Source organism: Staurois parvus, unplaced genomic scaffold (assembly GCF_062004578.1).
Source record: "Staurois parvus isolate SC_StPar_1 unplaced genomic scaffold, SC_StPar_1.0 ptg000173l, whole genome shotgun sequence".
Classification (NCBI taxonomy): Eukaryota; Metazoa; Chordata; class Amphibia; order Anura; family Ranidae; genus Staurois; species Staurois parvus.
This window is the reverse complement of record NW_028317969.1, coordinates 3954887-3981510: the sequence shown is the minus strand read 5'-3', so window position 1 is coordinate 3981510 and position 26624 is coordinate 3954887. Positions and strand designations below refer to the sequence as shown.

At 41.6% G+C, this 26624-nt stretch overlaps 1 protein-coding gene across 9 annotated transcripts in view; it reads right to left on the bottom strand.

Moving 5' to 3' along the window:
• DLG2 (discs large MAGUK scaffold protein 2) overlaps nucleotides 1-26624 on the bottom strand; it is a 2035798-nt gene that overhangs the window by 806638 nt on the left and 1202536 nt on the right. The window contains exon 1 of one of the 9 annotated variants that reach the window (XM_089676762.1): nucleotides 16532-16990. The exons of the other annotated variants lie outside the window; for them this stretch is intronic. Coding sequence (XP_089532888.1) covers nucleotides 16532-16768 — 237 coding nt within the window. The 5' untranslated portion in view covers nucleotides 16769-16990. Of the gene's footprint in view, nucleotides 1-16531; nucleotides 16991-26624 lie in introns of those variants that run through there. 9 annotated transcript variants of the gene reach the window in all.

The following is a 26624-nucleotide window of genomic DNA, read 5'->3' as shown; positions in this document are numbered from 1 at the left end:
GAAATGTGGGTTTGTACAGAGTAAATGAACTAAAGATAATAAATGAACTTTCCACAATGTGGGAATTCAGAGCTGTCAAAACAAGTTACCTGTTCATGTCAGCATGTCATTAATAATTATCACAACACCTAGAAAATGACAAAAAGGATGAAAAATATGTAATATTTGGGTACTAGGAGGCGGGGGCATCTGCAGATATAAAAGCTAGCTTCAGATATAGTTTTCAAGTTATCATTCAGAAGTACAGGACACTGTGCAGACACACAACATGCCTGTATTGGTACCACACCCCTCCACCAGTCACAGTCAGCCTCTGACACCCCACAACCAATCACACCCTGTCTTTTAAACGCACCCCCTGCTCAGTCACAGCCTACATGTTGCCTCAGGCTGAAAAGACTATTGGATACAGGCACACTATGTGTCCTGTAACCCCGCCCCTTACTATCAGGAATAAGAGATGCATGGTCACATGACAGAACTTTCAAACTTTGTAATTGTATTACAACTGTTTTCTGGACTAAATGCAATGCCTCTTATACTGAAACCCTCCCACTGTGAGCTGCATTGTCTGGGAGGGGCAGCATGTGAGACACAAATAAGAGAGGATCTGGTGCACTCATGAAAGGTAAGAGACGTTTTCTGATTATCTAATGAAGCTGTGCATCACCCAAGAACTGGATGTTGTACTTGAATCTTTATTTGTACTTTAGTCTATTAAGACCTAGTGCATTGCAGAATTATAAGATAGCCATCCCCCCCCCCTTTTTCAAGGGACCAAATGTAATTGGACAATTGAATATAACCATAAATAAAATGTTCATTTTTAATATTTTGTTGAGGATCCTTTACTGGCAATGACTGCCTGAAGTCTGGAACCCACGGACATGACCAAAGACTGGGTTTCCTCCTTTCTGATGCTTTTCCTGAAGTCTGGAACCTATGGACATTACCAAAGACTGGGTTTCCTCCTTTCTGATTCTTTTCCTGAAGTCTGGAACCCATGGACATTACCAAAGACTGGGATTCCTCCTTTCTGATGCTTTTCCTGAAGTCTGGAACCTATGGACATTACCAAAGACTGGGTTTCCTCCTTTCTGATTCTTTTCCTGAAGTCTGGAACCCATGGACATTACCAAAGACTGGGATTCCTCCTTTCTGATGCTTTTCCTGAAGTCTGGAACCCATGGACATTACCAAAGACTGGGATTCCTCCTTTCTGATGCTTTGCCTGAAGTCTGGAACCCATGGACATTACCAAAGACTGGGTTTCCTCCTTTCTGATGCTTTGCCTGAAGTCTGGAACCCATGGACATTACCAAAGACTGGGTTTCCTCCTTTCTGATGCTTTGCCTGAAGTCTGGAACCCATGGACATTACCAAAGACTGGGTTTCCTCCTTTCTGATGCTTTTCTAGGCTCTAACTGCAGCTGTCTTCAGTTGTCCCTTGAAAAAGGGGGGATGGCTACTCTTAAGAGTTGTAATTCCTAAACCCTTCCTCCAATTTGGATGTACATACCCTCATATTAAACCTGAGAGTGTGCACTTTCAGCCCATATCCATTATATAACTATAGCTTGAATATGTTTTGGTAAATACCTGACAAAAACTAAAATTGTGCTTGTGTCTAAATATATGTGGACCTAAATATATATATGTTATTATTATTATTATACAGGATTTATATAGCGCCAACAGTTTGCTCAGCACTTTACAATATAACGGGAGACAGTACAGCAACAATACAGTTCAATACAAGAGGTCAAGGAGGGCCCTGATCCTGGGAGCTTACAATCTAGGAGGGAGGGGATGGTGGTACAAATATATATATATATATATATATATATATACTGTATATCTCAGTCTAAGGTTCCTATCTCACATTCACATACTGGGCCAATTACCCTACCAGCATGTCTATGGAATGTGGGAAGGAACTGGAATACCCAGAGGAAACTCAAGCAGGCACAGGGAGAACATGCAAATTCCATGCAGGTAGTGCCATGGTTGGGAATTGGACCGACCAGCCTAGTGCACTAGGTAGAAGTGCTAACCACTTAGCCACTGTTCTGCCCACATTATTTTCTTACAATGAAAGATGACAATCAGGCACTTCATATCATATAAACAACTTGTATTCCAAAATCCAAGATGGCTGCAGCGGGATCACGTAGTCATAGTGGCGTGTGTTCCGATTCTGCCCTACTAGTTTCATCAAAGATGATGTCATCTTTGATGAAAGCAGTAGGGCAGAGACGGAGCACATGCTGCTACGCATACGTGATCCCGCTGTAGCCATCTTGGATTTTGGAATACAAGTTGTTTATATCATATGAAGTGCCTGATGCATTGGTGCAGTAAAAGCTTCTTTCTGGCACCTCGACCAATCAGCTCATTTTTGTTCAAGTATCACTGTATTGTACTCCTTAAAAACAACCACACCATCTTTTTCCAGAGCAGCCTATTTTTCTTTTGAGGTTGCCTGTGAGTTTTTCTTTGAATCCCGAGCAATTCTTCTGGCAGTTATGGCTGCAATCTTTCTTGGTCTACCTGACCTTGGCTTGGTATCAAGATATCCCCGAAATCCATTTCTAAATAGGTGAATTAACAGTACTGATTGGCATATTCAAGGCTTTGGACATCTTTTTATGTCCTTTTCCAACTTTATAAAGTTCCATTACCTTGTTACGCAGGACATTTGACAGTTCTTTTCTGATCCCCATGGCTCAGTATCTAGCCTAGTCAGTGCTTCCACATAAGAGCTAACAAACTCATTGACTATTTATACACTGACACTAATTGCAATTGAAAAAGCCACAGATGTGGGACATTAACCTCTAATTGGCATTGTAACCCGTGTGTGTCACCTTGTGTGTCTGTACCAAGGCCAAACATTCCAGGGGAGGGAAACTTTTGATCCGGGCCATTTGGGTGATTTCTGTTATCATTATGCTTTAAAAAGGAGCCAAACAACTATTTGATAATAAATGGCTTCATATGACCATCACCCTTCAATAAAAGAGCATTTTTTGGCAAGATCAGTCATATTTTCAATATCAATGCCAAATTTCACAATTTCTGCCAGGGTATGCAAACATTTGAGCACAACTGTATGCACAGTGATCTGATATAATTCATTACTACCATTGTTTGACATGTGGTTTTGAGGAAAGCTGGATATCTTGGATTGATATACAAGTGCTGGTTGACCACTCTTAGTTAAGGGTCATGTTATTCTGGTAGGCCGCCTTTGTTGTACACTGAGGTGCTGTGTGGTTCATCATTAAGCAGTTTTGGTGGCTTTGACATGCCCATCTGTCATTTTACTCATAGTTGAAGAACCACTGAATTCACAGTTTTTGACTTTACATTTGGATTCCCTTATTTTTTCAATTTGTGGTGACACAATATTATTATTATAATACAGGACTTATAAAGCGCCAACAGTTTGCGCACCACTTTACAAAATGAAGGTAGACATTGCAGTTACAATACAATTTGGTACAAGAGGAAACAGAGGGCCCGGCTCGTTAGAGCTTACAATCTAGGAGGAAGGGTTGAGTGATACAATGGAGTGTATTGAGTGATAGATGGAGGAAATAAATGTTGGTTTACTAGGTAGAAGCAGAATAGACTTCTTTAAAGAGAAAGGTTTTCAGGGATCGCCAAAAGGTGGATAGATTAGGAGACAGCCGGAGAGGTTGGGGTAGAAAGTTCCATAGGATGGGAGAAGCTCGGGAGAAGTCCTGGAGGAGAGCATGGGAGGAGGTGACATGGGAACTAGAGAGCAGAAGGTCTTGGGAGGATCGAAGAGAGCGGTTTGGTTGATATTTTGAGACCAGGTTGGTGATGTAGCTGGGGGCAGAGTTGTGGATGGCTTTGTAAGTTGTATTTTGAATTTTAATCGTTGAGCGAGTGGAAGCCAGTGGAGGGATTGGCAGGGAGGGGTGGAGGACACTGATTGGAGGTCAGTGGAGGGATTGGCAGAGGGGGGTGGAGGACACTGATTGGAGGTCAGTGAGGGATTGGCAGAGAGGGGTGGAGGGCACTGATTGGAGGTCAGTGGAGGGATTGGCAGAGAGGGATGGTAGACACTGAACAGTTGGGAAGGTGGATGAGCCTGGCAACAGTATTCATGATGGACTGGAGGGAGGATAGCCTATGGGAAGGTCATCCAATGAGGAGGGAGTTGCAGTAATCAAGTCGAGAGATTACCAGGGAGTGAATTACGAGCTTTGTGGTATCATTAGTTAAAAAGGGGCGTACTCTGGAGATGTTGCGGAGGTTGAGGCGGCATGATTTGGACAGGGATTGGAGGGGGGCCTGAAAGGATAGTTCAGAATCCAGGGTTACCCCTAGCACCTTGGCATGCGGGGATGGGTTGATAGTGGTGCTATTGATCCTGACCAGGGGCGGACTGACCATTTGGAAACTCGGGCACTGCCCGAGGGCCCGGGGTCAGTAGGGGGCCCCATGAGATGCCCCTGGTACCTTTTTAATAGGCTTTTTTAAATTTGGGCAAGGACACAGGGGCCTCATGATCCCCTATTGCCCGGGGGCCCCATGAGTTGTCAGTCCACCCTTGATCCTGACTGAGAAATCAGAGGAAGAGGCATGTGGGGGAGGAAATATTATGAGCTCAGTTTTGGATAGATTGAGTTTTAGGAAGTGGAGTGACATCCAGTCTGATATGTCATTTTTTTAGAGCTGTACTATTATTTGGTGATGTTTATTATACTATGTATTATGCAGGGGCAGACTGACAATTCATGGGGCCCCCGGGCAATAGGGGATCATGGGGCCCCTGTGTCCTTGCCCAAACTCAAAAAAGCCTATGAAAAAGGTACCAGAGGCAGCTCATGGGGCCCCCTACTGATCCCGGGCCCGAGTTTCCAAATGGTCAGTCCACCCCTGGTATTATGGTATCGTGCTAGCTGCTATGTTTTTTGACATAGTTACATAGTCTGGCTGAAAAAAGACAAAAGTCCATCCAGTTCATCCATTTAAAAAAACATCCAACAGAGTCCTAGCACATTTTTTTTTTCCGTTCTCATCTACAGTATTTTCTGTCCTATATTAGATATTAAGCTCTTGTTTTTTTTTATTACCCAGTACTGAGGCATTCCCTGCATATATAGATCTAAAACGATAACTGATTCATGCTGCAGCTAGCAACAGGGATTTTATTCAATGTACACCCTGGCATTTCACAGTCAATATTTTGAATTGTTTATGAATAATCTTCATCTACAAAGGTCACCATCCATCAGGAAAAGTCTAAACTAGAAGGTTGGACACATGTTCTTTTGAAAGGAATAACAAACACTGAGGCCGGGTTCACACTGATGCGGATTCTGTGTGAATTCCGCACCGCATCACAATCGCATCCCATTCATGCGAACCGCTGCGGGTGTGTATGTTAAGTTAACAACACCCCGAAATCGGTCTGCAAAACGCGGTGCGATGTGCAGAATCGGATCACATAGGTGTGAATATCCATGCGATCCGATTCTAGTGCGGACCAAAAAAAGGGTTCTGCGCCTTTTTGGTGTGGATGTGGTGCGATTTGAGCCATACAAAATGTATGTCTCAAATTGCACAGCACAGAAATTGCATGTGATTTACACAGGAATGCGGTGCGGTTCCTGTGCGAATCACATGTGATATGCCGACCGCACAAGTGTGAACTCTGGCTCAAAGATACATGTGATAAATAGATACATATACACATGTATATATACAGATTGTCCCCATATACATCCCTGAAGTGGAATAGATAATAGGGGTGAGCGAAATGGGGAGTTTTCATTTTTTTCAAAACATTAATGAAAATCAGTTTCATTGCAATTTTGCTGCATTGGAGTTAATGGGGCAAAGTTAAATTAAAGCGGTATTAAATTCAAAAGCAAACATTTATTATATTGCAGCTTATCGATTCTCACATGTGGTGGCTGCATTAGTTTTCTTTTTTTAGGCTTTCTTTCTTCTATTTTTACCTGGAGATCTGACCGGTATGCCTGGTCTCGCTTGCAAATTACAGGGATGAGCCAAAAAATTTACCATTGACAAAGATGCTTACAAAATTCAGTTTTAATTGCAAGGAAATAAACTATTTTCTGTAATTGCTTGTAAAGTGTGAACTGGAGTTTGGCTTTAATTTGTTAAAGTATTTAAATCTGCGAGTACATCTAACACTCCCCTCCCCCCAGACTGACAATGCCCCTGTCCAAAATTGCCCCCTGTGCTCCTTCATCCAGAGTAGGGGCACACTAATACAGGAGGTGTGTCACTGGCCAGATTATTAGGTGAAAATAGAGGAAACAAGCCTCAAAAAAAGAGGGAAAAAACTATTTGCTGTCACTGCTTGTAAAGTGTTAAATGGAGTTTGGCTTTAATTTGTTATTGTATTTATATCTGCGAGTACATCTAACACTCCCCTCTCCCCAGACTGACAATGCTTCCGTCCAAAGGTGCCCCCTGTGTTCCTTCATCCAGAGTGAGGGGGGGGGCTCTAATACAGGAGGTGTGTCACTGGCCAGATCACCAGGTAAAGATAGAGGAAACAAGCCTCAAAAAAGAAGGAAAAAGCTATTTGCTGTAACTGCTTATAAAGTGTTAAATGGAGTTTGGCTTTAATTTGTTAGTGTATTTATATCTGCTAGTACATCTAACACTCCCCTCTCCCCAGACTGACAATGCTCCCATCCAAAGGTGCCTCCTGTGCTCCTTCTTCCGGAGTGGGGGGCTCTCTAACACAGGAGGTGTGTCACTGGCCAGATTATCAGGTGAAAATAGAGGAAACAAGCCTCAAAAAAAGAAGGAAAAAACGATTTGCTGTAACTGTTTATTTGGTGTAAAATGGAGTTTGGTTTTAATTTGTTAGTGTATCTAAATCTGCCAGTACATCTAACACTCCCCTCCCCAGACTGACAATGCTTCCATCCAAAGGTGCCCCCTGTGCTCCTTCATTCAGAGTGAGGGGGGAAGTTCTAATACAGGAGGTGTGTCACTGGCCAGATCACCAGGTGAAAATAGAGGAAACAAATCTCAAAAAAAACAAAAAACGAATGCAGCCACCACATCTAAAGATCAGTAAGTTGCAATATATTACATTTTGGTTTTGGGTTTAATATAGCTTTCAGTTGGTTTTTGATACTTGTTAAAGCGGAACTCTGGAGAAAGAAAACTTCACACTGCATGGGTTAACTCTTTGTTAACCCATGAGGAATGGGGTTGTATAGTTCCTCCTCCTCATACGACCGGTCCATCAATCCCCTTTGCTGCCCAACCACAGTCAATTAAATGTGATCCCTTACAATGTAGGAATAGCAGCCCTGCATTGTACGTGAGGATGCCAAGGGTCCATCCTCAATCCAGCGCATTGGACAGTGGAAGAGAGCAGCAGCTGCTAGGAGGCAAGTATATCTCCTTATTCATTGACCCCCCTAGGCCAGCTTTTCTCAACCAAGGTGCCCATGCACCCTAGGGCACCTTGAGGTTTCTTCAGGGTTACCTAGGCAAAATTTCTAAAAATTGTCCAAAACTTGTATTCAAGCCAGCGGGTGGAACAAACCTGACTTTTAATATAATAAACCTTTTTAGTGTTCATAAACAGTGCAAAACATGAAAAAATCCCCCCCAAAAAGTCCATAAATACTTTTCCAATCTCTTGAAAGAATTACCGTATCAATATAGTAAACCTTTTTTGTGTCCATAAACAATGTGAAAAATCACCCCAAAAAAAAAAAATCCATAAATCCTTCAATTTCTGAAAAAAATCTCCGTATAACTTCGATAATTGCTGTGCACCTCAAAGCAAAAGAAAACTAAACAGTGCATTATCCTCAAAAAAAGTTTTCTTTTATCGAAGTTATACGGAGATTTTTTTCAGAAATTGGAGGATTTATGTTTTGTTTTTTTTTTGGGTGATTTTTCTCATTGTTTATGGACACAAAAAAGATTTACTATATTGATACGGTGATTTTTTCAAGAGATTGGAAAAGTATTTATGGACTTTTTGGGGGGGATTTTTTCATGTTTTGCACTGTTTATGAACACTAAAAAGTTTTATTATATTGATTTATACTTTCAAGGGTAAAAGGAGGACTTTTTAGTATTGTTTTCACAGGTTACTATAGAGAGTATTAGTTTTAGGCACCGATTCAAAAATGATAAAAAAGCCTGACTTTTAGTTACACAAAGCCACAGGTTTTCATTGTGCACCATGATGACCTTCTAGCTGCCAGCATCCTGACAACCAATGACATCATCAGTTGATAAGGAGGATGTCAGCTCCCTGTACAGCATCCTAGTTTGACCCTCCCCTGCCCCTCTCCATCAGTGCTGGGGTCACATTAGCTCAGTGATGGAAGAAACTGAGGGAGAGGAGAAACACTGGAATACTAGTCAGGACCAGTGTGCAAAAGTGTTTTTGCTTTGGAAGAATAAATCACCTCCAATGTTGGGTGTCCTACATGTGTGGATGTTGCTGCGTTATATACAACTATTAGAATAGTTTTTCACATTTTAGAATAGGGTGCCCTTTTAACCTCCCTAGTGGTCTGATTATGTCCATATTTCTGTGCTCAAAGCGGTACTTTTTTTGCATGGAAATATGTATTTTTTTATTGTAGGCCTGTAATTTTTAGGAATAACTCACTGAAATCTGTCTGAACAAGAGTCTAGTAAACATCCCGGGTATGTTAAAATTTGAAACACGAAATCATAAATTATAATTTAATAAATAATCATAAAACATAATAATATTATAATTAAATTTAATTCAATAATATAATCAAACCAAAAATACTGAAATTTGAAATATAGCGCCAAGTTCGCACATCACTGAGCAAAGTTGCAAAATCGTTTTCAGTGTCTGATGACGAATTTCCCCCACGAATCATTATCACTCAATTCTGCAAGTGGTTCTGATTTACTATCGCTGTTCTCTAGCCGGTCTAAAACCGATTTTGACCTAAAAGGACGCTTTTTGGATGCCATTGACGTTTCTCAGTTTCCAGGCAGAAAGAACAGTAAAAATGCAGGCAGGGCACAGGACGAAGCACTCGGGACAAAATGTATGTGAAATGGTTTGATACAGGAATGTTTTACTATGTGATTTTAGTGTATTTAGTGAATGTCACTTTTTCTCATTTTCAAATTTCCCGCCGCTCCGTCCCTGTACTTCCCGACGTTCGCAGGGGACGGAACCCAGATGACAGATGCCGGCATCCGCTGGAGGACATTGCCGTGGTCACTGCAGGAGGGACATCGCGGGAGCGCAGGACAAGGTAAGAGAAGAACAGATCCCGGAGCAACGCTGCAGTGTATTCCCGAGTGTAGCTCGAGGTTACCGCTTGTGGTGCTGAAACTTTACCCCGAGCTACACTCGGGAATACCATCAGGGAGGCTACAACTATGAACAGTCTAGAGGCACCCCATTTTAGAATGGGGTGCCTCAAGACTGTGCATCATTTTAAAGGGTGTCTTGGGACTGTCCATATTTTTAAAGGGTGCCTTGACTGAAAAAAGGTTGAGAAACACTGCCAAAAGGCAAAAAAAAAAAGAGACCTAAGCAGTTAGGGGAAAGATGTTAAAGGTCTGTATCAGTAGGCTTTTGTTTGCTTTAGGCAGCTTTTGCATTCCCATACAGGTCTATAGGAATGCCAAACACGCCTAAAGAAGATCAAACACAGATCAGAAGGAGGTCAACTGCACCTGTCAATGAATTCTGACTGATCTCAGGAGCATCTCAAACTGATGTCATCAACACAAACCCAAAGCCTGTCCACACAAGCCCTAAAAGCGATCAATAAATCAGTCAATGCATGCCTTTTAGAAAATTCACAAAGGGCAGATGAAAGTGTAATTGGTTACTTAGTGAATGCTATAAAGGAAATCATTCATCATAGAAAGGGAATAATACATAGCTAAGTGTGCACATCCAACGATCACGTTTACAGTGGTAATTTCCTCCTAGTAGATTCTCCAAAGGACTAAACGAAGAATGCATTCCAGAGAAAGAGAAGTCAACAGCTGTGTGGTTTCATTCTAATTATTTTACAACAGACCATGCGTGACAGTGTTCTTATAGGAACAAAGCAATAGTAATAGTAAGCTAAAGCAAAGCCATAGTAACATGGAACTACTCTGGGCAAGTGATCAGGACTTTTTTTTTATACACATTATGATTGCTAATACCAATGCATTTCATTGATATTTGCAATCATTGTTTTTGAATAAAACTGATTCATTCAGTCTTTTGTTGTGATTAGCTGTGATTGGGCAAAGCTGATCACATGATAAAGATGGGCTGTGATTGGCCCTGTCTGTACCATGTGACTCCCTTGAACAGTCACAGCTAACAACACAATTGTATACAATGGATGGCATGACAGGAAGCCATCCATTGTATACAATTGACATGTGATCTGCTGTGATTGGTCACAGGGGTCACGTGACACTGGCAACGGGTGGGTGTAGTGATATGTCATCGGTTGTGTCCTGTCATATGTTGCCAGTCACAACGGCAAGTGTTCCTACCGGCCGTCAATCTGCTATAGGCTGGGCGGGAAGGTGTGAAACTAGTTGAAACTACTAATCTCATCAATCTAACATGGTCCATTAACAAAGTCTTGTTTGAAGTCCAGCTTGGGTGACAACTATGGTTCCCTCTTAAAATACAGTGAAGGCGTAAGTGAAGCCACCAGGGGTTATTTTCAGCAGGAACGTGAGGGAACACAGTTCTGGCATCTCCAGTACTGAATGTATGTAATGGCAATGTGTGCTGAAAGGTCTATTGATGTTGGCTGCTGGGGGATCTATTGTCACTGTAGGGGATCTATTTTTGCAAGGAGGTCTATTGTTGCTAGGCCCTAATCAACATTCAGGCTGGTTATTTGAATTCTCCCTCTTTAAACTCTTGAAATGTCTTCTGTATTCAGAAAGACCAAAAAAACCCTACATTTACCTAGTGTCCTATGCTAGGAAAATGCTACATATGTTTTGCCCAAGCTAGAACTGGATTTAAAGTTATAGTTTTAACCTAAGTAGAAAAAAAGGGACAATTAGATACTAATTTGGCAAAATTTTGCCAAAACCATCCTTAAATTTGATAATCCTTTGGGGGGGGGGGGGCAGAGAACCAAAGCCAATGTGGCCAATGTGTAAGAGAGCACTTCAAAACTTTCAAAAATCATATTCTCTTTATTCCTGGCTGTTGAAGAGATTGGCATGGGAAGAAAGGATAGGCAAGACAGTAAAATCACATTACTTGAATAATCACATCATCCTGGGACAAATCAGCAATATTCTGAGCATTTAAGTTATGGCCAGTGAAAACTAAATAAAAGTCACTGAAAAAGAACCAAGAAATAAAACAAATCTCTATTTTATGTTTTGTGAAGAATCCAGTTTTCAAATGTTTTACAATCACAAAGCTTTCCAAAGTCTTAGTAAGGTGTAATAAAAGTTTAATGAAACTGGAATGAAGCTAAGCAGTTTATTTTACACTTTAATTAAAGGATGCATTAAACTTTTTCTTCCTTGAGAAGACTAAGCTATGCACGTTTACATTTTTTAGTTGCTTTTAATGAGAATCTGAAGACCATTAAACTGTCTGAATTTTTAAGAGCACTTAAAGTGGAACATGGACTGTTTTTTTTTTTAAAGCAGTGCTCTCCAAACTGCGCCCTTTGCTTGCCGTTTTCCGGTCCTTTGGATACTATTCCTTCCACTGACACAAGACACTATTCTGCAAACTGATATCAACAATGGGGCACCATTTCTCCCACTGATGCCAACAATGGGACACTATTCTTCCCAATGATACCAAAGATGGGACATTATTCCTCCCCATAATAACAAATGCGGTGGTGTTTTTTTCTCACTGATGCCAGGAGAATTTCCACTCTCGTTGGCCACAGTCCAGCCCCCCTAAAGTCTGAATGACAATAAATTGGCCATTTGTTTAGGAGGTTTGGAGACCCCAGGTTTAAAGGGTTAGAACTTGTTGGGTTTTTATTGCTGGCTGTGTTCCAATTGCGGAGATTTCCCCTTACGACCTGTTCTGGGGCATAGAAGAAAGAGAGAGAACCTTTCCCCAGAGCAGCCTTTTTCAACCAGGGTGCCCAGGCACTCTGGGGTGCCTTCAGGTTTCTTCAGGGGTGCCTAAAATTTTCCCCAAAACTGAATATAGGCCAGTGGGTGGATCAAGGCTGCCTCTTAGTTACACAAAGCCACAGGTTTTCCTTGTGCACCATTACAACTTTCTAGCTGCCAGGGTCCTAACAACCAATATCAATCAGTTGATAGGGAGGACATTGGGCGCCTGCACAGCATCCCTATTTGCCCCTCCCCATCATCGCATTAACTAAGTGAGGAAGAGAAACTAAAGGAGTTGAGAAACGTAAAACTAGTCAGTACCAGGTATATCTACTATGGAAGAATAAATCACCTCTAATGTTGGGTGTTCTACATGTGTTGATGTTGCTGTATTATGTAAACTCATTCATTTATTTTTCTCCATTTTAGAATAGGGTGCCTCGAGATGGTGTATAATTTTAAACGATGACTGACTGAAATGAGGTTGAGAAACACTACCCCAGAGTAAGGGAAAATCCACCTTGGACAGTTATATCCAGAGCAGGTGTCATCATTGTCATATTTCCCCTCTACTCCTGTTTCAGAAGTTTGTCAGTGCAAAGGTTATCTCAAGCTGATGGCGTATTCAGTCACATTTGTGCAAACATGCTATTTTACATGAGCAAGATGATTCACGTGGGCATGGTGTGCAATGTTTGCACATACAGGTGCACGGGTACACATGCTTATTACCAGTCTTGGTGCCAGATGGCCTTTTTAGGAAAGCAATCTTGACCATGGAGTTGATTGTCTTCAATTGTTACTCAGCAAATTAAATCCTATACTTGTTCCTGGGATCTTCTATCCTATTGATAACAAGGCCTGGCATCACTCTGCCTTCTTGCAACTGACCATGGCTAGCTTCTGACCACAACTCGTCTCTGACTATTTCCATGTTGACCTCAGCTAACTACTAACCACAACTTACCTCAGCTGATATTCTGGTATGACCTCACCTTGCCCTCTGACCACAGCTCTGCTTGCTAATCTCCTTGCATTACTTTCTCCTTAGCCACCAACCACCACCTGCCCAGCACTCGCTTCAAATCTACTGTGAGTTCTAGTGTCCTTATTGTCCTAGTCAGCTGCCTTCTGATCTGCCTCCTCCTAAGGACTGTCGGTCTGCATGAGCATCTTACAGCCAAGCCAGGCCAGGGAGCTTCTGTGGACTGAACACTTTGCAACCATACCACACATTGCCCTCTCACTGCCTGTGTTTCACTCCAGGGGTGCTTGGACCAGAGGTGTAAGGGAAGAACTTTCGTCAGACTGGTCTCCAATCAGGTGCATGTTACTATCACTGTTAAAATGGTCACCATGACAGAAAATGAGACTGAATCTCCCAAACAGGGATACTCATAGTGATTAAAGCTTGGGAAAGGTATTAAGCTTTCAGCTAAGAGTTCCACTTTAAAGAAAACATGCCATGGGAGAATTTGGAGGCTGCTATTGCTAAAGTCTCTTTCTAAAAATGCTAGCTGACTAGTTGTCATTTGACCTGTCTACAAGGTTTTCTTACCCAGTCTCTGACCCAGAAACATTTTGCCAATTAAGATTACTGGTTACAACTGCTATAAGTTATTTCCAGGTCAACAACATACTGTAGGAAGTGCTAAAGTTAGATGGAGGCAGATTGCTGCAGGCAGAGGTTCATATCTGCTGAGAGGAAGACAGCCCAGGTGATTAAAGGAGTATGCATAAGGGTAAAAAAAGGCAGCTGAGATACTTACAGAGAAACTTAGTGGGCCAAACAACTGCAGAGCATACCAAGGATTGCAAGGGGACATGGGTGTTACGGAACTGCACAGGATGCAAGGAGTCATTGGATGACACGGGGTGCTCTGGTGTCACTTGGCATACAGGGGTGCACTAGGGTCAATGGATGAAAATACCAAATGTGAATGTCCACTTATGTCCAGGAACTGGTGTCCCCAAACGGCAGACAACAAGAAACTTGCAGTGTAACTGCTCCTGTCAAGTAGCATCTGGGAGTGGCAAGCTGACACTGGACAGAAGGAAAGGTGGTGGTACGGGCTGCAATCTATCCTCCTCCTATGTAGTCATATGTGTCCTGTTAGCAGAATGCAGCAATAAAGCATCTTCTGAAAATAAGGACTGCCCAGGAATAATGTAAGGAGTATTGTCATGATTGCCCATTTGTTGGTCGCATATTGTCACAATTGTCCATTTTATTTGATTGCTCTCTTATTGCCATGATTGCTCATTCATTGTCCAAATATTCTCTTGGATTCCCATGTGTTGCATAAGTATTGTCACAGTCGCCTATGTGTTGCCCGCATATTGTCATAATTACCCATTTGTTGCTCTCATACCATATTGTCATATCTGCTCTTTTGTTTCCGACATCATCTATCAGTTGCAGGTTTGTGATCCAAGTATCCTCAAGAATGTCCCTTTTTGCCTCCTTGTTGTCAAGCTACTGCTGTCTGTTTAGAAGACCATATTACTATATAATCCTTTGCAGACCTGTCACTATCAAATCACAATACTGTTAGCCCCAAATCTGGTTGTAGCTCAGTGTGTGTGCTACTATTAACCCATTGGCTTAAGTTCAGCACGGCACGTTTGACATGCCAACATTGTTTCCCTGTCAATCACAGGCTCACCAACTTTGGAAAGTTAAATCCACCTGTCTCTAGTCAGACTTTTGACTTTTGCTACCTGGTCTGGTCTCCTAGGCATGCTCTGCCACCAATACTTACTCTTACAGCAAGTGCTTCTGTCACGCTTTACAAAAAAAGTAGATATAAATATACTCTGGGCAAAGTCGGTATAAATAAAAGCAATATTAAAAGGCAATATTACCTGAATGAGCATACATTGCAATAACTACCAAAGCAACTCAAAAACCCAAAGGGTGCACAAATATGCAAACACCAATTTTTTGTTTAGAATCTGTGGGTAATTCAAACCGGTTCCAACCAGGGGCGGGCTGACAATTCATGGGGCCCCCGGGCAATAAGGGATTATTGGGGCCCCTGTGTCCTTGCCCAAACTCAAAAAAACCTATGAAAAAGGTACCAGGGGCATCTCATGGGGTCCCCCACTGACCCCAGGCCCTCAGGCAGTGCTAAAGTTTCCAAATGGTCAGTCTGCCCCTGGTTCCAACTATATAGAAGTAGATGTTGTAAGAGCACATAATACACGCACACCTAAAATACACATACTACTATTCTACAGCAGAAAGATTTTTTTTTTAAGTGGTATAACTCCATTGGTTCATATGACACTCTATCTTATACACTGGTAAGTTACCTGCAAATGATCTTTTAACTCATTGCAACAAGCTGGGTGCACTTTTAGCAGCAGACTTCAAGAATGAGAATAACTAGTCATCTCAAAAAAGGAAATACATATCTAATTAGAGCTACCCTTAAGGTGAATGCAGACATAAAGCAAATAATTATACCATTATTAGAGAAATGTATTGTCTTAGTACCTTTTTAAACACAAAAATGTAAAAAAAAAAGGTTAAAAAAAAACCCTTAACAGTAAATATTGATATTATTATCCCCAATTAGCACAGAGTCACAGTAATATCGTCTTCTGCTAAAATAAGGATTATTTGTCCTAAGGATTTAGCCAAGTTAGTAGCATTTCAAAATTGTAAAGGAAACTTTTAAATTTCCAGGAACACATTTTGGTTCTAGTGTATCCAGACCTTTCACAAGCAAAAATTTCTTAAAAAATCATAAAATAAATACTAAATACACATGTTAACAAAAATCCATCCATGAATAGTAATTTGCATGATAGATTTAAATTTTTAATAACATTTTAACAAAAATAAGTGTAGAATACCGAATAAGAGCATATTCTTTTACCAGGCACAAACAAAAGCACAAAATACCAGGGATTGTAAAGAATACTTGGCCTGTATTGAAAACCAGCAAACATTTTAGTAACCAAGAAAAATAAAAAATGGCCCAAACTTGATGAGGGATGTTAGCTGACAGCTGTGTAGCTATTAAACCAAAAACAATTACAGGTTAGTTCCTGTGTGTGAACGTTGGCAGTCATTAAAGTCTATCTTATATAAAATTAATGTATAATTTATGCAAGCTAATTTAGTGATATGTACTGTAAGTACATAAATAATCATTCTATCAGGCTTTACGAAATAGGAAAATACAATTGGCAACCAGAATTTGCCAATATGGGATGACCCATAGGAACCAGATTTCAATCTACTGGAGTCTAATAAGATAAGAGATGGATTTCGATTGGTTGTAGAGTAGGTTCCTGTACTAAATTATTAGGCATCTCTTAGGTATACAGATTTGCACTGCATCACTCTGAATAGTTATTAAAAAATAATTGGATGTTAAAAGGCTTAACTTTACGTAACCCCAAAAAAGAAAACAGGTACCTGGAGAGGGGTGAGCCATTCTTGGGAGCAGGTACACTCTGCACAGCATTCCCTGGCCGACCCCGCAACCTGCTCCATCATCCTGCTAGGGCTTTTTTGCGTAGAGCCCCAACGACCCCCAAACTTCATTCTACTGTAGGGCGATCCCACTGCCAAAGGGATGGCAACATTCTGAGCATTATAATTAAATCCAAGCGCTGTTTTTTGCCAAGTGCAAGTGCAGTGAGGATCACACATAATTGCAGAGAGAGTTGGACTAGGATCGATGTGTCTTCTGAGCTCCAGAGCTAATGGGCTCCCTTAAGAAAGTGAGACTTTGTGTATGAGAAGCTTTTAGTTCCTCCTGCTATCAATTACTCCCTAAATGGAGAGATTTGCTTAGTAGACGGTCCTCGTACAGCTGCTCTCCATTGGGAAAGCATTGTGGAAAGAGCAGAGTTGAGGCGTGCACAGCAGTGTGTGTTGGCTTGCAGCTCTTTGTCAATACATGAGTCAACCTACGGACCAAGATGACAGCATCCCTGCTTTAGGCAAAAGCAATCAATGCTCGGCACAGCTGGGATACCAGACTCTGTTGTCTGTACTCTTGCCAAGCTGCTCAAATGCTGCAGCGAGGGGGAATTTCTCTCTGTAACCTTTCACAGTGAGACCCCAGACAACATCCCTGGCCCAGATCAACAAACAACCCTGATGAGCTTTTGCGAAAAAAGAATATTTATTTCTGAAGGCTACTGGAAACATTTCTTAGCAGCGGGGACCGTAAAGATCATGGCGCCACGTGCCTGTCCTGGCAGGATGACTGCAATTCCGATGTCAGAACGGATTTATCACAAAAAATCACTGGACTTTAATTTAATTTGTGTAATAAGAGGAGTACTGTACAGGCTGTGAGGAGCTGCAATACAGACTCAGTGCCGAGTAGATATCTAGGGCAGTGGAATACACAGAGAAAAGTGTCAGCTCAACATTTCCTGGCTTCTTCCATAAGGTGAAGAGCAATGTGCAGTAACCAAACCGGCTTTTATCTGTTAAAGGCTACCTGCGACAATCGACTAAAATTGCATAAAGCACTTGCAGTTACCTTGTACATGTTACCGACCCTAACTAGAGATGAGAAAAATTGGGAGTTTTCATTTCCCTCCAATTTCCCGAAAATAGAATTCTGAAACATTTGGCATTTTGGTGAAATGCACGAGAGTCCTTGAGGAGGGCTAAATTAAGGTATTTTTTTAGCCATTTTTAAGGGTGCAATGAGCTGTAAAAGGCTTACAAAAGTTGCTTTCAACTATCCTTGGCCTATTCTTATACCAGAAAATGAACTCTCCTTAGCTTTGGTATTTTATGTTTTTTCAAGGAAAATAAAAAGACAGTAGAAAAAAAAATTAAAAATTCTAAATCAACAATACACAACTATGCAAAAAATAAAAACACACACAAGAATGTAAAGGACACAAGATAAATAATCATAACTTACCTAAATTCAATGGCATGCGACGCTGGATGCAAATTATTAAATATATTTTAACAATTGGCACACTATGACATCACCCTCCAATGGTCATTGGGGAAGCCCGAGAGCCTGGTCCAGTGTCAGTAAAGGGGGTTGTCCCTCTTCTTGGGATGAAACATCTATAAGTACTTTCAACCAATAATGAAATTGTGTCTAATGTCAATATTTTTTGTGGTATTAGATATACTTTAAAGGTCTGGCAGGACGTCACCAGCTCATTGTCCCTTTAACATGGGATACTATTACAAATGACTTACGTAAAAAAAAAAAAAATAATAATTATATATATATATATATATATATATACACACGAGGATCTGGAGATGCTGACCATTCCCCACGACCAATCCTGAGAGCCCCATAATAGAGCACTTTGATTGGCTATGCCAATGCTATGCTATGTATAAAATATACTGTATATGGAAGTTAGAAAACTAACTGCTGATAAAAACGGAGCTATCACCAGGACAAATTTAATATTTCCCTACTATACGTTTTAGAGCTTCAAGTCAACATGTTAGAACCATTGGTACCAGGACTGAAAGTAGGGGAGAGTCAAAATTTTCAAAGAACAAAATGAGAAGGTAAATCTCCCCTGTGGGACACAAGAATAAATATTGAACAAAGGTTCAAGACCCTCCACCTCTCTGCTCGATTGGAATCTCCCAACCTCAACATCAATACCTGACCTCACAAAAGCTATTTTGACTAAATAAGCACAAATTCCCACAGATACTCCGAAAAATTAAAAAAAAAACCTTGTCAAAAAAATGGAGGCTATTACAGCCACAAAGGGAGGCAGGGCCTCCATATTAAAGGCCATAGTTTTGGAATGGCGTGTCCAACAAGCTCATATCAGTTTGATGGTCAGGTGTCCACATTAAAATAAAAAAATCCTTGTTAAGTAGTTACATGCTATATGACTTTTTTTTATAACTTTCTATTTATTGAATATTTTTTTTTCATTTTTCAAGCGGACTCGACTGGACCACCCATTGTTGTCTATGGGGAGGTGGATGTAAATGGACCGATTCACTAGATGGATGCGGACCAGATCAGATGCAGGCAGGTGTAAATGGGCACATGTCCGTTTACATCCACCTCCCCATAGAGAACAATGGTTGGTCCGATCTAGTCCACCTGAAAAATGGACAGGTGGACCCGATCAGTCCACTCGTGTGAAAGAGGCCAAATACATACCATTGTATTCCAAATCACTTAGCTGTGATTGGAAGAAAGAGGAAATATGGAAAAGAAAGCACATAAGAGATAAATATACCAGGGAGGTGGAGCAAGACACAGCATGGGTCTTTGAAAACATGGAAGAAGGGAGGGGATCCCAGACCCCTCCCTGCTGGACAAACCCAACTGTTATGGAGACTCTCCCTAATTATTCAGAGGAAAAGTTGTATAACTGCAGATGAGGTTAATTGGTGCCTAAAATATGCCAAGGATGCCAGAATTTATTGAATTTACTGATACAATGAGTTAGTCTGTTAAGTATTCCATGGTATAAACTTCGTGAATGTGTTTTTAGAGGTCTTTTTTTGATGGTGGGGATATCTTTTTCCATTTTAAGACTAGTAAACACCTGGCTGCAGTTATAATGTGGTTAATTAACTTTGTAGCTAATTTGGTTGATTTTTGTATAGGTAAGCCCAAAAGATAGTGAGTTGGGCCTAGAGCAATTGGAGGTGCAAAAAGTGATTCCACAAGGGTTTTGGTAGTTTCCCTAAAAGTACGGATGTTAGGACATGATAAAGTTCCTTGAGACTTGTCACACATGTTATATGAATTTTTAATGCAATTGGCATTGAAATCATTTGACCCTCTTGGTTTCATTGGTTTCATATCTGATAAATTACGTTTTGGTGTTTACTGGCTGTATAAACTATGAATTTTGTAAGTGTTAGGTAAAATAAAAACTTTTATTTTCTCCCAAAGTCCTGACACCATAGTCACTTAGGTCCTGAAATTGTATGAGATGAATTATTTAGAGAAGTAATGCAAATCATAAGAGGACAGAAACTTGACTGACAAGGGTTTAATGTTTGATGCCAAGTAGTTTAGACAAACCATGATGTCTATGCAGCAAAATATGTTGGCTCTTCATAAATAAAACATAATAAAAATGCATAGTATAAAAATCTGGGAGCCCTTCTTTGTGCAGTTGTTCCTGTAATGAAGCAAAACGCATAAATATGTAACTATCCTTTTTATTTATTTATTTATTTTTTGCTACATCTCTGATTGACTGACAAGCTCACCTCTCTTTGTTTGTCAAAAATCTTATTGTCAGCAGGCTAGTGTCTACACATTTTAAATATACTACAGACAGTCCACTAATGGCTTCTTTTTGTGATCTCTGCCTCCACACCTCTTTCCCATCTGAAATGATGGGTTTAGAACCGTTAGATTTAAATTAAACCTTAACAATGGGATTTTAGTCTATAGATATCTGTCCCTACCATGAAAGGGCTAGTTAACTGTATTTACCTCCAGGTCAAAGGTTCTGAGTCCTCCACTTCCTAAAGCTGGCCATACACTAGTGCTACTAGTACTACTTAAAAGCAGAATTTATGAATGTTCGTTTTATTTTCTAATCATTAACATGATCAAATTCAAAAGAGCAGGATGGGAAATTTTTATTGAATTAATTAATTTCTAACAGGGTATATGGTTTTTCATTCAGGAAAGCCCATTTATTTCAAAATCGAATGTTAAAAGTAAAGAAAAATTTTTGTACTTTTGAATGACATTCATCAAATCATGAGCATTTTCTCACCAATGTTAGTACGAATTTTAGTACAAATTCTTGTTTGAAAATTTAATAGTGTATGGTCAGCTGTGGTCTTTGCCAGTGGTCTCCAAATTGCAGGCTGGAAACCAGATGTGACCCTTTGCTTGCCCTTATCTAGTCCTTTGCACAGTATTCCTCCCACTGACACCAATGATGGGGCAGTATTTCTTTAACTAACACCAGAGATGGGGCACTATTCCTCCCACTGACACCAATGATGGGGCACTATTTCTTTCACTGACACCAGAGATGGGGCACTATTCCTCCCAGTGATATCAATCATTGGCACTATTCCTCCCAACCATATTAATATTGTTACTTAGTAGTCCTTAGGTATTTTTGTAAAATATGAAAAAGGATGTTACGGTGAGAAAATAGATACCTAACATGTCATGATTCAAATAACATATGCTTGTGGGATGACAAACAATGGTACAAAAAAATTTCAATAGGTGACGCTTTAAATATTTTGACAGGTTACCCGTTTAGAGTTACAGAGGAGGTCTAGCACTAAAATTTTTGCTCTCACTCTAACAATTGTGGTGATACCACACATGTGCTGCAAACACTGTTTAAATATGCATGTGCGATTTACATATGCGTTCGCTTCTGTGCGTTAGCAGTTGGATGAGTTTGCTTAAAATTTTTTTCTTTTTTTTTTTTTATAAAATATTTTTAGACCGTTCCTTTATTTTTTTTTTTTTTTATCACTTTTATTCCTGTTACAAGGAAAGTAAACATCTTTAAGAAGAGATCTGGAGTCAAAAAAACCCCAGACCTCTGCTTTACCTTTTAAAAAAGAAAAAAAATTGTTTACTTCTGCTGCCGACCAGATGTGACGTCATGATGATACCCAGATACTACCCTACCCGTGTTCTCCGCTCCTCACAGGACCTCCTGCTCTCTAGCTCCCTGGTCTCCTCCTCCCACGCCCGATTGCAGGACTTCTCTAGGACTTCCCCCATCCTCTGGAACTCCCTACCCCAATCCATTAGAATGTCACCTACCCTCCTCACCTTCAGGCGCACCCTGAAAACCCTCCTCTTCAGGGAAGCCTACCCCAACCTCTCCTAACACCCGACCTCACCTCACAACCAACCTCCTTCATTCCACCCACCATTCCATCCCCCACAGCCATCTCCTCCTGTGCCACCCTCCCCTCCCTCCTAGATTGTAAGCTCGAAAGAGCAGGGCCCTTGAACCCCACGTGTAGTGTACTGTTACTGTCTTGTCTCATGTTCTGTCCCCCCTGCTACTGTACAGAGCTGAGCATACCCTTTGGCGCTATATAAATACTGTATAATAATAATAATAATAATAATGATGTAGCTCTGATCCTCCATCAAGATAGAGGCAACCAAAAACCATAGAGTCTTTCATTGCCGCTATCTTGAGGAGATTGCAGCATTGGATCATTTCTCTGGCCGGCGTTAATGGTAAGCCCAAGAAACACCAGTGAGAAGCAAGAGGGGGACATCCCCTTCTGCCACTATGGAAAGCGATCCAACAGCTCAAGAGCCGCTAGGACCGCTTTCATGTGAATGTCAGCCATCCACTGAAAAAAACGGTATTTCTTCAGCCATAACCCCAGTAAACCACTTGAAAAGCGCAACATTTATTTACATATTGCAGTCTTCAAGTGGTTAAACAAAATGTAATTAAATACTACATATAAAAAGTAATTATTATTACATGGTTGAACTTTGAGTCAGATGATGAGATGTATATTCTTAGGGCAGGCAGGATTTTGGAATATAGGGTGCTGGTAGATTGACTTGAACCTTCGCAGCAACTCACTGCAGAGCACAGAGGAGGTATGTGTGACTGGTCCGTGGGGGGCACTTTAAAAATCAGTGCTCTGTACGCTGTTGGGATCCATTTCTTTTTTATGGTATTAAATAAATGTCTTACAAATCATTCTGCTATGAATAATTGAGTAGTACACCATTAGAAACACAAATCAAGTAATGGCACTAACGGCAGAGCATTAGTATAATGTGATTTCTCAGTACAGTTATCCGTCGTGTAGGGGACCTAAATCTGCCATGATAAAGTTTCCTTAACTGTGCCGACCAAACATACTACTTCACTGCAGAGCTCTTCCTTCTCTGAATGAGGAAGGAACAAAGAGAGGGCGCACAGGCCTAGTGCATTACCATAAAAAATGTTTAATAAAAATTAAAGTAGGTGTTGTTCTCACAAATGACAATATAGTTAAGGCACATCATAAAGAACAGCTGGGTCAACACCGCGCTGAGTAACAGGGCTCTGAGGAAGAGGCAAGTCCTTGAAACGCGTCAGCCTATTGGATGTCTACATTCCCCATTATGGACTGTTATTCAGCGCGGTGTTGACCCAGCTGTTCTTTATGATGTGCCCTGACTATATTGTCATTTGTGAGTACAACACCTACTTTAATTTTAATTTAACATTTTATGTGGTAATGCACTAGGCCTGTGCACCCTCCGTTTTTTCTTTCCTCATTCGGTATATTTGGATTCCCCCGGTCTATTTGAGGGCAGCAAGGTGTGCATGTTCCAGGACATTCTTAATGTGGTTGCAGCCTGCATCGAGTCCATCCCCAAGCGCAAGAGCATTTGTGTTTGCTGCTTCTTTGTTCTCTTCCTTCTCTGTTTCATCCCCCTTCTGTATTTCCCCATCTTTCTGTCTTCTTTTTTATTTGTATCTCATCCTTTAGAAACATTTCATCACTTCCTTTTCTACCTTCCATACTTCTTCCCCCTTACTTGTTATTCTACTGCTTTACTTTCTACCCTTTATTTTCCTCCATTTTAACTCTATTACATTAATTTCTTCTAACAATTTTTCTTTTCCTTTCTCTCTCCGCTACTCCTCTTCCACCAGCTCACCCTCATTACTACCTCCTACCTTTCCTTCTCCTTCTAAAATCTTTAAAGGTTTAAAGTTTTATTAATTGTCCCTGCCCCTTTTAGAGAATACAGAATCAAGTATCATTTTGTTGTGCTAAGTAATTTGCATAGAATTTGAAAAGCAGTAAAATAGATCCCCCACAGGCCAGCAACAATAGACCCTCCCAGCAAGAATGCATCCATCCCAGCAGCAATGGATCCTCCCAGCAACACTAGATCCCTCTGTTTCTCCCAGTGTCTCTCCCATTCTCTCTCTCTCTCTCTCTCTCCCATTCTCCCGCTCTTCTCCTCTCCCTTTCTCCTATTTTCTCTCTCTTCCACTCCCTTGCTTTCTCTTGCTGTGTCTCTCCCATTCTTCCTCTCCCTCCCAGTGTATCTCTCTCTCTCTTCTATTCTCCCCCTCTCTCCTCCACTCCTTCTCTTTCTCCTAGTGTCTTTCCCATTCTCCCTCTCTCTCTCCCCCATTCTTCCTCTCTCTCGCAGTGTCTCTCTCATTCTCTCTCTCTCTCTTCCATTCTCCCTCTCTCTCCAACTCTCCCTCGCTTTCTCTCTCTGTGCCTCTCCCATTCTCTCTCTCTCTCTTTTTTTCTCTCTCCCAGTGTCTCTCCCATTCTCCCCCCTCTCTCTCTTTTCCACCCCCCCCTCTTTCTCTCTCTCTCCTTCCTCCACTCCTTCTCATTCTCCTAGTGCCTTTCCCATTCTCTTCCCCCCCTTTCTCTCTCTCCCATTCTCCCTCTCTCTCCTCCTCTCCCTCTCTTTCTCTCGCGGTGTGTCTCCCATTCTTTCTCTCTCTCCCATTCTCCCCCTCTCTCCTCCTCTCCACCTTTCTCCCACTATGTCTCTTCCATTCTTTCTCTCCTTCTTTGTCTCTCCCATTCTCTCTCTCTCTCCCATTCTCCCCCCACCTCCTCCTCTCCATCTTTCTCCCGCTATGTCTGTCCCATTCTTTCTCTCCTTCTTTGTATCTCCCATTCTTTCTCTCACTCTCTTTTTCTCTCTGCCAGTGTCTCCCCTATCACCCCCTCCTCTCTCCCATTAACCCCCCCTCTCTCTCTCTCCCATTCACACCCCCTGTCTCTCCCTCCCTCTCTATCCCTTCTCCCCCCCAATCCTTTTTCTCACTGAGTCTCTCCTATTCTTTCCCTCTCTCCCTCTCTCTTTCTCTCTCTCCCATTCTCCCTCTCTCTCCTCCTCTCCCTCTCTTTCTTCTGTCGTGTCTGCATAATTCTCTCTCTCTCTTTCATATCCCCCCCCCTTTCTACAATAGACCCTCCCAGCAAGAATGCATCCATCCCAGCAGCAATGGATCCTCCCAGCAACACTAGATCCCTCTCTTTCTCCCAGTGTCTCTCCCATTCTCTCTCTCTCTCTCTCTCCCATTCTCCTGCTCTTCTCCTCTCCCTTTCTCCTATTTTCTCTCTCTTCCACTCCCTTGCTTTCTCTTGCTGTGTCTCTCCCATTCTTCCTCTCCCTCCCAGTGTATCTCTCTCTCTCTTCTATTCTCCCCCTCTCTCCTCCACTCCTTCTCTTTCTCCTAGTGTCTTTCCCATTCTCCCTCTCTCTCTCCCCCATTCTTCCTCTCTCTCGCAGTGTCTCTCTCATTCTCTCTCTCTCTCTTCCATTCTCCCTCTCTCTCCAACTCTCCCTCGCTTTCTCTCTCAGTGCCTCTCCCATTCTCCCTCTCTCTCTCTTTACCATTCTCCCTCTCTCTCCCATTCTCCCTCTCTTTCTCCCGCTGTGTCTCTCCCATTCTCTCACTCTCTCTCTTTCTCCCAGTGTTGCTCCTATTCTCCATCTATCTATCTCTCTCCTATTCTCCCTCTCTCTCCTCCTCTCCCTCTCTTTCTCCCGCTGTGTCTTTCCTATTCTTTCTCTCTCTCTTTCTCTCCTATTTTCCCTTTCTCTCCTCCTCTCCCTCTCCTCCTCTGCCTCTCCCATTCTTTCCCTCTCTCTTTTTCTCTCTCCTAGTGTGTCTCCCACTCCCCCCCTCTCTCCTCATCCTTTCTCTCCCATTCTCCCTCTCTCTCCTCTTCTCCCTCTTTTCTCCTGCTGTGTCTGTCTCATTCTTTCTCTCTCTTTTTCTCCCTCCTAGTGTGTCTCCCCCCCCCCTCTTATTCTCTCTCTCCTTCTCTGCCTTTCCCATTCTCTCTTTCTCTCCTTCTCTGCCTCTCCTATTCTCTCTTTCTCTCCTTCTCTGCCTCTCCCATTCTCTCTCTTTCTCGCCTTCTCTCCTTCCTTTCTCACCTTCCCTCTCTCATTTACAACCTCTGCACACACACATCTGATTGCAGCAGCAGAAGATGTGGATATTTTATGGAAGGTGCGGAGTCTAGGAATAGATGTATGATGTTCTCTGCTTGTAGGACAGCGCTGAAAACATTTACAATCAATTTGGAGAGGATTGCTCTGTGTCATAATCATGGTGGGAATGTGCTCAGAATGGGAGAATTATGAATCTGTCACTTTTCAGATTGCTAGGTAGTAAAAATCTAACCAAGCCTGAATGAGAAAATGGCAGCATACAGTAATGATAGGAAGCGCACAGCGGCTGTAGCAAACATTCAAAGTGCCATGGCTGGTAACTCCCAATGACTAAAGTTTAATCTGCTTATATTTTGCCTGGGTCACTGGGTCTAAAATAGGATATGTAATGAAAAGACGAGCAATGTCTGAATCTAGTGGATTCCATGACTTTACCAAAGCTGCATTTCTTCCTGGATAATGGTGAGTGGCTGTCTTTGCTTGTTAACTGTTGCTGTTCCTTCCATACGTAGACGTTCGTAGTAAGTCCGCATACATGGTGAATTCAGGCTGTAACTGCGTTACATAACGGGACAGATTAAGAAATTTAGTAGCCATCTGCCCAGCAGTAACAATACATGAAGCCAGATG